Here is a 12,157-nt window from a genome sequence, read left to right as displayed (position 1 = left end):
ATCAGCAGAGCTCCCCAGCTGGGCCTGTGAACATCCTCAGACATTTTCTGAGCTGCTGGTTCATGCTCCTCTCCTGCCAGCACAGAACAGACCCTCCGAGGACACAGGTCTAAACTGGCTTCAAGCCGTACTTTTGCCCAAACTGTTGAGTTTTACACTTTTGCCCAAACTGCTGTTTTACACTTTTGCCCAAACTGTTGAATTTTACACTTTTGCCCAGACTGCTGAGTTTTACACTTTTGGCCAAACTGTTGTTTTACGCTTTTGGCCCAGCAGTGCCGCGTGTGGCCCCTCTTTCGTCCCCTCCAGGGTCCCCGGAGCGGCCAGGGCTGCCCTGAGGGTGCGGACGCTCTGTGCCCGGCGGGTCCCTGCTGAGGGACACGGCGGATGCTGCACGAGCTCCAAGAGCAACTGGAACCAGAGCATGTGAAACAAATCCATTGGGGGATATTAAACTCAGGGATGGCCCTGTCAGCTCAGGAAGTCCTTGGGATCCTAATTGCTGGAAGCTGGGAAAGTGGACTGGGAGAATCTCACAGAGCTCTTGCTGCCTTCTGGTGCTTTTATCTCAGCATCTCCTGTTGGCTCTGGCAGAGGCTGTGCCAGAGGCTGCACTTCGCTCTGAGCCAGCACAAGCATTTCTGTGATCCTACACTGCCCAAACTTTCCTTTAGCATTTTGCCAAAGTTTTCTCCCCTTTTTTCCATAATAGCAGTGAGTTTAGGGTTGGGATTTTTTCTGACTGCTGATGCTGTTTGGGGAATTCTCTCTCCCTTGAGCACAGTAATCTGCACTAGTTATGCAATACATTGTTAACATGGGTTTTGGCAAGCTTTGATTGCACCCAAATTCATATCAGACCCTTCCAGGACATTCAGTGATTTTTTTTTTTTGTTTGTTTGTTTTCTTAAACAACAAAACCTCCTTTCTGAGAAGTTTCTTGCCAGCCCTGCCTGGAGTGCTCACCTGGATCCTGGACTGACACAAAGCAACAGTGTCCTGGCTTTATTAATTTACTGCCTTTCCTCCAGTCAGTAAACAATTAATTTACACACGCAGCTCTGCAGCAGTGATGCAATTGGAATGATGCAGAAGGGTGGGAATTACGGCTGTGAGATGCAAAGGAATTTCCACAGAGAAACTTTCTCAGCAACTTGGCTGATAGAGGCAGCAATAAGCCAACAATAAATAGCAATAAAGGCAGACACGTCGTTGTGGTGGAGAAAGGAGCCATCCCCTCAGTACAGAAAGGCAGATGATGGGCCTGGCCTGTGAGTTAGGAGCGATCTCTGAAAGGAAATCATTTAATGGCACGGCAGCAAAGGCATCTCAGCCATCAGCAGGAGGAGGCAGGGCTATTGTTTCATCTCCTGGAGCACATCAAAGGCTGCTCAAATCCCAAAGCCAGCCCTGCAGGGATTAAACGGAGCAGCCTCACTCAGCAGCAGCTCTGTCATGGAAAGCAAATCCCTCCCTGTGCGGGAGAGGCAGCCAGGAGCCACGCGTTCACTGGAATTGCACCCAGAGCTGCCCCCGGAGACCCATTTGACAGGAGCCTGTGGCAGGACAGGCTCCTCTCGCGGGAGGAAGGCTCCCACTGGAGCACACGGAGGATGCCCTGATCAAAGTGTCTGGGGGGGCTGGGGGACATCGGCTGCCAGAAGAAGTAACATCAGCAGTGTCAACTTATGGAAAACTGGCGTGGGGAGAACAAAACCCCGGAGGGAGCTGGGAATTCTCTAACGTCTGGGAAATTGCTGCAGGAAAGTGGAAAGTATTTGTGAAAGAAATGAGAGGAGCTGAAGATGAAATTCCTCTGGTCGTGGCTCGAACAGAGGAAAGAAACTCTTTGGCAGTGCTGAGGAAAGGAGCACTGAGAGGCCGGGGCAGCAGGAGAAAATGGAGCTGGGTAATTGCAGCACCACACAAGTGCTGGCAGCCAGGAGAGAGCCCTAAAGGAGCCGGGCCACTGGGAATGATCCGTGTCTGGGGAGCTCTGAAGGCAGAACTGGAGAAAAGTGGAGACTGATCCTGGTGTGCCCTCGCTGTGAAACACAGCCCAGACATTTCTGACATGACTCAAAAGCAAAGGTGAAGTGAAACGGAGGCAAAGCTGTCGCTGGTGCCAGGACTTGGCTCTGGGTGCTCAAAGGCTGGAGCCTTTCAGGAAAAGCCTGTGGGTGCCTCTGCCACCCCACACTCAGCTGGGGACAAACTCCTGGGGCCCAAAGCCTGGCAGCTCTGCCTGAGAACATCTGGAGCGGGTCTGCAGACAAGCGGAGCAGCCGAATTCACCAGGGGCTGGGAAAGGGGCACGGGCAGAGCACGGAGCAGCCCAGGGCTGGTGAGGGTGCTGACAGACACGGGAGGTGAATTCAGCTGCCAGTGGCTCCTTCGGGGGGCAGGGAAGGGGAGAAAGGGAAGGCGAGATCAGCTGGGCAGTTTCTCCTGCTCAGTTGTCTCTTTCCTTTGCAAAGGGTGGCTGCTGCCTCCGACAGACTCGGGCCCCAAGACGCACACACACAGAGCAGAGGAAATCTATTTTTAGTCTCGACAAAAGTGCTAGTAAAGAAAAATAAAAAAAAAAAAGGTTAGAAAGACAATTGCTTCCTGTTTAGGGCTGGTGCTGGGAGGGAGATCCTGCCAGGGCGCTGGGGCCGGGCAGGGTGGGGAGGGCACGGGGGCTGCGGGGTGAGGAGGAGTGACCCGGGCATGGGAGACAAGGAAAGAGCTCCCGGCTCCTGCGAGCCCCAGGGCTGGTGGTCCCTGCCCTGCGTTCCCGAGGGAGGGACTCAGCCCCCCGGGATTCCAGGTGCCCACAGGCTTTAGGCTGATCTCAACAGCTGAGGTTAAAAGTCTCAAGAGATGCGACAGTCTGAGGAGAGAAACTGCAAAGTGACTTTCACACTCAGCCTCGGACTGATTGAAGACTTATTCCTCTGAAAATTCCAGTACTCGGTAAAACCAGTCGGATTTACAGCCGGGGAGAAGGCTCCGTGCAGCCAGAGGGGCTTAAACATCAATTAATCTCTTAATCTTCAAAGTGCTTTGGTGCTCCCACCAACAAACTACATGTGAGAGGTAAAATTAGGAACCCAAAATTAAACCCACAGCATTTTATTCAATAAACTTTCTCAAAGTCGAACCTACTTCCTCTTTTTAAGATCCCAGCACTGACATTTTTGATGGCGTCTAACATTTTTCAAAAGCAAGAGAATTATCATTAGAAATCAGCTTAAAATGTACATTTTTCTATTTTAGGAACAGCACAAACTGCCACTCTTTTCGGGACAGTTTGTGTTTCTTCTGCTGCACCATTAAAACAATCTATCCTGGATGTCAGCGGCTCATTATTCTGACAAGTGGCTTTACTTCCCCTTGTGCCTCCTCCACATCACACACACTCAAAAGGAGGGAGATGCGACAGTTTTTCTCCTGGAAACACAGACTGGGAGGGCAGGGATGGCTCCCCGTGGGTGGATTTGGTGACATACAGGATATCTCCAGCTCCTTCCTGGCACACAGCGAAAGAGAAAACACAAAGGAAAAGCAGCACCCTGGTAACCCGACAAACAAAACGCTCGTTTTGATTTCTACCCGGAGTTTCCACCCGGAAATGAGACGCAAAGAGGTGTGTGTGAAACTGCAACAATGTATTTTCAGAGAAGCAGGGGTGAGGTGGGGCCGTGTCGCGCCGCGGGCGCTCCGGCGAGCCCCGCGGAGGCGTAGCCCAGGATCTGCACGGTGCGGGGGCAGCTCTTGCGCATCCCCATGCAGCACTCCTGGTCGATGAACAGGGAGGTGGTCTTGACCACCAGGTCGTACTCCAGGATGCCAATGGAGCGCACCAGCATCTGCAGCATGTCCTCGGAGGCGCGCAGGCACTGGTGCAGGTTCTGCAGCGTCGTGTTGATCTCGTTCACCTCCTGGACCACGCTGGAGAAGAGCGGGACCCCGTCAGAGCCCCCCTCGGAGGTGGAGCCCGCCCAGATGGGCCCTCTGGGCTCAGCACACTGAGGCTGACTCCAACCCCCACGCCCTGGTACGGGAGAGCTGAGGGCAGAGCTCCTCCCGACCTCCATGGGGAGAGGTTTGTCCCAAAGCTCTGGAGATGCTCAGCCACGTCTGCCAGAGCAGCTCGTGCCACCAGGGACAGGGATGAGCAGCTGTGGTTTCCTTTTTCTGTTTGGGTTTGGGGCTTTGTAGGTTCACCCTCCTGGGTTTCCCTGTGCAGGACACTGGGAGAGGCCGAAGGGGAATGTGGAACAAGTGGTGCTGAACCAGTTCCGGGGCTGGGTTTAAATCACTTTGAAAAGGGAACTGTGCTCAGAGGGCTCCCGGGAGGAGCTGTGAGCTCTGGGTGCCTCCCAGGGCTGCTGCTGGGCACTCCCTGGGTGCAATCCCCAAGTCCTTGAGAGGATTCCCAGTGTGCTCAGGGAGGGGAGGACAGTTCCACATGTGCATTCCTCCTTGGAGTTACCCTAAGGAAGGGGCTCAGTGCCCTCAGTCTCAGCCTGTCACAGGGGAGAATCATGGAATCATTGACCAGAATCCCACAGTGGCTGGGGTTGGAAAGGTCCCTAAAACCCACCCAGTGCCCCCCTGCCATGGCAGGGACACCTCCCACTGTCCCAGGCTGCTCCAAGCCCCCATGTCCAGCCTGGCCTTGGGCACTGCCAGGGATCCAGGGGCAGCCACAGCTGCTCTGGGCACCTGTGCCAGGGGCTCCCTGCTCACAGAGAAGAATTCCTTCCCAAAATCCCATCTGCCTTTCCATCTCTGAGTTTAACGCCAGGGCCCCTCGACCTGTCACTCTCTCTCCTTTCTCTAAGCCCCCTTTGGGTGCTGGAGGGCCACAGCAGGGAGGGTAAGAGGCTTATCCCCTTAAACTGAGCAGATACAGCCACCTGGATGAGGCAGGAGAGAAGATGAGGTGTACCCAGATGGGAAATTCCTGCCCCCCCTGGGGTGGCCGCAGGCTGGACCCAGCCATGGTGCCCAGCCTCCAGCAGGGGTGCAGAGCTCTCCTGGCCCCCGAGGGCTGGGATACCTGCTCAGGGCTTCAGATTCCCCCAGGGCACTTGTGGAAGGAGTATTTAGGGGACAGAAGCCATTTTGTCCTGCAGAGAGCCTGGCCTCACCAGAGCTGGGCAGCATCCCAGCACAGCTCCATGCTGGGTCTCCTCATGCGCTCGTCCAGCTGGGTCTGCGCCACCTTCAGCTGGACCTCCTTGTCACTGATGATCTTCTGGATCACTTGGATCTTCTTCTCAAACTGGAAGACTTCCTGCCATGTCTGGGGTGAAACAAACACAGGTATCAATGAAATAATATCTTCTCAAGAGATCACATCATTCCCTTTTCTCCTCCTCGTGCAGAAAAACCCGAGTTCAATAAACAGCCCCTGGGCTCAGGCCACTGCGGCTCTGCCTCATCCAGGTGATTCTGTGAATCTGTGATTCTGTGATTTCGGTGAATTCTGTCATTCTGTGAATCTGTGATTTTGTTATGGATTCTGTGTGATTCTGTGAATCTGTGATGGATTCTGTGTGATTCTGCGGCCCTGTGAGTTCTGTGGCAGCGGCAGCGCGGGCAGGGCGGGTACCTTGGCCAGGTGTGTCTGGATCTTGCCCTTGGCGTTGACGATCTCGGTGATGCGGCTGGTGAAGGCGTCATTGACCTTTCTGAACTGGCGCCACATCTCGTTGCCTGTGTCCATGAGCAGGCTCTCGGTGCTGGCGCGCAGCTTGGCCGAGGCGGCGCGCACACTCTGGGACTGGAAGATGTTGTTGTCCGTGAACCTGGTCCACATCTCCGGCACTGAGATCCTGCGGGGGGGACAGCACAGCCCTTGGCAAAGCCGCGCCGCTGAGCCGGGCTGGGCACGCTGCTGCAGGGGAAATCTGTGCTCTGTGTTAGATCACGCAGGTGTGAAACATCTGGACCCCGTGGGTTTGGTGGTGTTTATCAAATGAGGGTGTGTTCACAAAGACAACTTGGGAAAGCTCAGACAAACAAGGGGTTCTCCCACAAAAACCAGAGATTCCAATAGGATCTCTTATTTGCACCTTTGAGCATTAAGCGCCGAGGAGTTCCCAGCCTCACAAGGACACACAGATCACAACTGAGTCAATTCCTTCGGCTCAGGGCCCACCTCAGTCTCCCACTACACCGAACGAGCTTTAGATCCCACTCCATTCCCTGTCTGTGCATTTGGGATGAAGTTCCTGCCTGTGCAGTAGTCCAGAACAAAGTCAACAAAAGACTTAAATACCACATAAGCTCCATTTAAAACCTGCTGATTCTCGGCACATTTTACCCCCCTCTGAATTTCAGCCTCGGTCCTCTGCAATCCATTTGCCTGCCTAAATATGTCTGAGCTCTGATGTGAATAATTATTCAAACTACTAGAGAAATTGTCTCAATCTGTGCCTCTCCAAAAACTTCATGGGTTTGTGCGAGCAGCTTTGTTCTCTCAGCCCTTTGCCACTTGGGCATCTCTCTGTGCTGCTGGGTTAGGTCACTGCTCATTTACTGCAGGGCCAAAGCTGAATTCCTGGCACCCAAAAGCAGCTGAACCCTGTCCCAGGACCACGGTCCCATTTCTTGATTTTCTGGGTCATTTCAGCTCCCTGCCAGGCCCTCTCCATGCAGGGGTGAGCCCCCAGAATTTCCATCAGTGAGGAGCACTCAGGCAAGCACTGAGACATCTCTGAAAATATGCATGAAGTTAATGAGCTGTGCAGAGGTGCTGGGCTGAATTTGTTTGCAGGCTGAGCTCTGAGCCCTGATCTAATGTTTAATTAGGCTGGGCTCCCTTTCTCCCGCCGCGTGTTGGGTACCAGCTGAGAGCAGAGGGCTCTTCTCCCCCTGCAGAGCCCAGAGGGAAACGGCCCCTGGGAGGGGAGGGTCTCCAGGAGGGGTGGATGTGCTCCAGAGAGGGCTGGGAAATGCCAGCTCCCTGCCAGCCAGGGCCCCGTGCTCACGTGGCATCGATCCTCTCCTCGTCCTTGAAGAAGTGGAGGCCTCTGGACATGTTCTTCATCTGGTAGCACTTGCTGTCGATGTGGTGGCCCAGCTGCTCATCAGGCAGGTCCTTCTTCAGCTGCTGCTGGACCTGTTTGTTGTACCTGGAACACACCAACAGCAGCCTCAGGTGGGGTGGAGGGGTGGGATGGAGGGGTATGGGATGGGGGTATGGGATGGAGGGGTGGGATGGAGGGGTGGGATGGGGGTATGGGATGAAGGGGTGGGATGGGGGTATGGGATGGAGGGGTGGGATGGAGGGGTGGGATGGAGGGGTGGGATGGGGATATGGGATGGAGGGGTGGGATGGAGGGGTGGGATGGAGGGGTGGGATGGAGGGGTGGGATGGGGGTGTGGGATGGAGGGGTGGGATGGGGATATGGGATGAAGGGGTGGGATGGGGGTATGGGATGGGGGTGTGGGATGAAGGGGTGGGATGGGGGTGTGGGATGGGGGTATGGGATGGAGGGGTGGGATGGGGGTGTGGGATGGAGGGGTGGGATGGGGGTGTGGGATGAAGGGGTGGGATGGAGGGGTGGGATGCATATGCACATCAGCTCTGCAGCCGTCCTTACATGAGCTGGGCATTCACCATGTCTAGGCACTGCTGTAATCTCTCCCCACAGGACCCAATGATCTTGATTTCCTGGGCAGAGGCAGGAGGAACTCGTCAGCACCGTGCTCAGACACCCTGGGCACTCCTCAAACTCAGCAGGAACCTCCCCTTGCCCAGAGCAGACACGGGCTGCAGGCAGGGACCCCCGCCCCAGGGCACCCCCCCGTGCAGCTCAGCCAGGGACAGGAGGGGACAGGAGGGGACAGGAGGGGACAGGAGGGGACAGGAGGGGGCTGTGGTCACGGCCAGGGACAGGAGGGGGCTGTGGTCATGACTAGGGCCTCTGAAACCTCTTTCAAGGTTCCCAAGATTTTTCATCTTGACATCAATGGCCAGGGCTGCTGTCCATTACAAGGAGACAGGGCTGGGTCCTGACCTGACCTGACCGGGCACAGCAGTGCCCTGGGCCAGCAGTGCCACACATCCCCATCCCCAGTCCCAGGGCATTTTCCTCCCCACAAGACATCCCATCCATGTGGGACAAGAGGACTGTGGTGTAAACCCCCAGTCAGTTCTAGGCAGGGCTCAGCTCCCCTGCAGGAAGGCTCGTGCTGCCCTCGGCTCCCTTGGCTGCAGCACAAGCCTATTGCACCCAGAGATGTGTGATCACTGCTCCAAACCCAGGGACCTTCAATCCCTCCTGTCTGCAGGAGCCAGCTGAAAGCACAGCCTAAATGCATCCCAAACCTTAAAAACCCCAAATGGCATTATGGAGATACCAGCTCTGATAATTCCCCTAAACCCTCGTGGCCTTTAAACTAATCTTTTAATTTTCCAGGGCCTGACTCATAACAAAAAATCTTCTAAGGGAGAAGTGGCTTCACAGGCCCAGGGGCTGCAATTTCCTCCCCAGTTCTGTGAGGCTTTTGCAGTGATTATATTTCGCTGTACCCTGCATTAGGATCCCATTTGCTGTGCCATGTTTGCTTTTAACTCATGATTTACAGCAGCCTAGATGAAGGCAGGCAGGAGGGCAGGCTTTTATGATTTCTATCAAATCCATTGCCTGAGCAGAGAGTGACAGCCCTGCTGCAGCCACTCTGCTCTGAGCAAAGCAGAGCTGGGGGAAGTGTAATTAATATATTTTATTAGCCCAGCTAATCCAGCTGGGAAAGCAGAGAAGCCGTTGTGCACACCCTGCCCTCCCCATCCATGTGTGTGGTACACAGAATGTGCCACAGATATAGAGACAGAGCACATAAATAACGAGAGGTCTGTGCGGGCAGGACTCGGCAGGGCAGGAGCATCTCACAGAGGCTCAGAGGACCCTGCTGTCCCGGGTCATCTGTGACACAAACCCGGCTCATTTCCAGCTCCTCCCGTGGACACGCTGCTGGCTGGGAGCAGCAGCCCCTGCCCCCGCAGGTTCGGGGGCTTGAGGAACTCAGCACCTCAGCAGCGCTGAGGAGGCAGCGAGGGAACAGGGCTGCCAAACTTGTTCAGGGGAGTTCAGGTAAAAATAACTCCGCCTCCGGAGGTGTGATGGCAGACTCACCTCTAAGAGATGTTTCTCCACGTCATCACTGACCAGGTCGATGCCCATCCTCTTCTCCCGGATGAGCAAACACTTGTGAGCGACCTGGTGGGGACATGTGGTGACATCAGTGCTGGCTGCAGGGACAGGGCTCCCTGCAGGGACAGTGCCCATGCCAGGGAATGCAGGACAAGAACATCCAGGTGTGCACAGGATGGCAGCCTGGAAAAAGCTGCCCGAGGCAGCTGCGTTAGCTGACAACAGCAGCCGAGGGCAGCATCAGCATGGAATCAAAGGGAGGGAGCCCAGGGTGTCCTCAGGGTGTCCCCAGGGTGTCCCCAGGGTGTCCCCAGGACATCCCCAGGCCACCACACCTGAATGCAGCGACCCATGTCAGGCTCGGTGCTGACCTCTCCAGAGCCCCAGAGTAGGACACGGGCTTTTGTGTCCCAAGCCAGATTTTGGATGTAGAAACACTTGGTTAAACAAACAGTGCCGTAATGTGCTCAGTGCATGCTGGAGGAGGACGCAGCCGATGCAGGGATTTGTTTATCACTGACTCCACTAATGGGCTCTTCACAAAAACCTTCCAGCCTTACAGAGCCAGGATGAGCTTTACGAGAGGCCTGAGTGGCTGCAGGTGTTTGGGCCGGGGGCTGCGGGGTCCCTACCTGGAAGGGGCCCTTGGTGTCGGCCAGGGCTCTCTCCAGCCGTTTCTGCATGGCCGCCAGGGAGTCGGTCTCCCTGATCATGGCGTCCAGCTCGATGCAGAGCTTGGACTGCCAGTACTCGATGTCGTTGTACTCTCCCAGGTTCTGGGTGCTCTTCCCCTGGCGCCTCTTGTCCTGCAGGTACACGTCCATGATGGCGCGGTCGAGGTAGGCGCGCAGGCGCTCCGCATTGTGCCGCGTGGTCTTCGACTCCATGTAGTTGGTCACGTTGAACCTGTGCCAGTCGTCCAGCGTGTACCGGCTGAAGTCCCCGTTGGGCCTCTCGAACATGAAGGGAACCATCTTGGTGGGGGGGAGCCCCGGGAAGGTCTCTGTGAGGGAGAACAAGGTGGGGTTGAGGGCAGTGGCCTTGTAGTAGGAGTTGGGCATCCACAGCATGCTGACGCTCTCGGGCTGATAGGGCATGCAGCTCTGGTAGCAGCTGCCAGCCATGGTGCTGGTGGCTGGCAGCACCTTGGGAAGTGGTGGCCATGGCTGGTTGAACTTGACTTTTAAGTGGTAGCTGCAGAGTTCCATCCTGGAGTGCTGCTGGTGCAGGTCCCGCGCAGAGCGGGCAGAGGGAAAACCTCGCTCAGAAAGTCCCTGGTGCCCCTTACAGCAACCCCTGGGTTGTGGAGGGAGCAGCCCTGCCCAGGGCACCCACACAGCCCCTGACTCTCCCGGGTGTGAATCCCCTCTGACAGCATCACAAACCTCTGGACAGGGAGGGATTTGACACCAGCTTTGCTGTTGCTACCCTGTGTCAGGTCTTGAAGTGAGGAGAGGAACAAATCATGGCTGCTCAGGAGGAGGACAGATCCTGTACCTTTGTTCTCCTTGTTCCTTAATCCCTTATTTCTTGTTATTCCTTCATGTTCCCTGTCAATGTAATGACCGCCCCTGGGAGGGCAGGCAGGCCCTGGCATAGGGTGCCCAGAGCAGCTGTGGCTGCCCCTGGATCCCTGGCAGTGCCCAAGGCCAGGCTGGAAATGGGGCTTGGAGCAGCCTGGGACAGTGGAAAGGTTGGCCTTTCCAACCCAGGCCAGTGAGTCCCATCCCAGGATCCAGCCTGGCCAAAGGCTTTGGGATGGGCAGAGGGATACTCCCACCCTGAAATTCAGAACAAATCTTCCACAGGTGTGACAGCTCGGAGTCACTCTGGCAGAACCAAGGACAGGATGTCTGTGCTCAGCCCCACCAAAGGCCCCGTGTGTGCAGTTCCCATGGAGCAGTCATTCCAGCCCTCCTGCCCCTGCTGGGGACAGGCCACTGCCACTCCCTGTCTCCATGCCACTCATTTCCCTGGGGAGCAGCACTTAGAGAGGGGGGGATGCCTTCCCTGGCTCCCACCCTGCAAATAAATCCCTCCCCTTTTGACACAGACAGATAAGTGTTTACGAAAGAAAAAGCTTTGGGAATGGGCTGGATTACTTTTCCATGCATTCCCAGCTGAAACAAACACACTTGCACCCCCCTTGGGATAATCCACACCAGGAGGAGAGGTTCCAGCAGCCCTGGGCACGGGCACAGCTGGGAGCTGCTGCCCAGCCAGCTGGGGACGTTTGGGGCTGGAGGGGCTTGGGGACAGTACCGGATGTGCTGCTGCTCCGTACTGGTGAGCACAGGTCTCCCGAGGCTGCCGACGGGGCGAGCTCAGGGCTTAGCGCGCCCGAGGCTGCTGCTGCTCACCCTTGGGTACTGTGATGATGCTGGCCCCGCCCGGTTCTGCAGGGCCCCGTTGCTATGGCCGGGGGTTCTGTGCCCAGGGACCGTGTTCTGAAGGGTTCTGTGACATGGGCCGGGCTCTGTGACCCGTCCTGGCCGTTGACCCGCCCTGCGAGGGCCACAGCAATCCCTGTTGGGCACCACAGGCTGCTGGCTGGGCAACCTGGGGCCAGTGGGATGCCTCCCAGGGCATCCCAGTGCCTGCCCTGAACTCCTGCCCTGCTGGGCAGCTTTGCGCAGCCCCTGGGCACAGGGGCAGGTGTTGAGTGGCTGGATAACACCTGTGGCCACCTGATTTGGGTGAAGAAGGTCCTGCAAGGAGCAGGATCCTTATGGGTCCCTTCCAGCCTGGGGTATTTCATGCACCTGCGAGCTCAGTACCCTCAGCGGACAGCCCAGTGCCAGCCCGCTGCCCAGGGGTGGCCAGGGCTCTGAAAACCCTGCTCTCGTGGGAGGTGTCCCTGTCCATGGCAGGCCTTGGAGAGATGAGCCTGAAGGTCCTCTCTGGCCCAGAGCATTCCAGCCAGGAGCTCAGTGCAGACTGTATCCCAGTGCCCACCCTTGGGCAGCTCAATCCCATTCCCGGGCAACCCAGTACAGCCCTTG

At 56.3% G+C, this 12,157-nt stretch overlaps 1 protein-coding gene across 1 annotated transcript; it reads right to left on the bottom strand.

Moving 5' to 3' along the window:
* Window positions 1-3,659: 3,659 nt before the first annotated feature.
* TEKT3 (tektin 3) lies at window positions 3,660-10,363 on the bottom strand. The gene is made up of 7 exons (XM_066200866.1): window positions 9,788-10,363; window positions 9,138-9,221; window positions 7,602-7,672; window positions 6,987-7,130; window positions 5,606-5,828; window positions 5,142-5,296; window positions 3,660-3,936 (listed from the first exon to the last, which is right to left on the bottom strand). The coding sequence occupies exons 1-7, from the start codon at window positions 10,361-10,363 to the stop codon at window positions 3,660-3,662; spliced, it is 1,530 nt and encodes a 509-aa protein (XP_066056963.1).
* Between the last annotated feature and the right edge of the window lie 1,794 nt (window positions 10,364-12,157).

The sequence above is a fragment of the Chamaea fasciata genome, unplaced genomic scaffold, assembly GCF_029207755.1.
Source record: "Chamaea fasciata isolate MVZ Bird 193981 ecotype frontalis unplaced genomic scaffold, bChaFas1.0.hap1 SCAF_19, whole genome shotgun sequence".
NCBI lineage: Eukaryota > Metazoa > Chordata > Aves > Passeriformes > Sylviidae > Chamaea > Chamaea fasciata.
The sequence above is the reverse complement of the archived record's forward strand: the minus strand, read 5'-3'. Positions and strand labels throughout refer to the sequence as shown.

What these genes read in the sequence shown, in the direction of transcription:
- TEKT3 (XM_066200866.1), bottom strand. Translation starts at nt 10,363, where the DNA reads ATGGAACTCTGCAGCTACCACTTAAAAGTCAAGTTCAACCAGCCATGG. An exon ending in ACACCAAGGGCCCCTTCCAG is followed by an intron (nt 9,222 to 9,787) that starts GTAGGGACCCCG and finishes TGTCCCCACCAG; the next exon opens with GTCGCTCACAAGTGTTTGCT. An exon ending in GAGGAGAGGATCGATGCCAC is followed by an intron (nt 5,829 to 6,986) that starts GTGAGCACGGGG and finishes TCCCCCCCGCAG; the next exon opens with GATCTCAGTGCCGGAGATGT.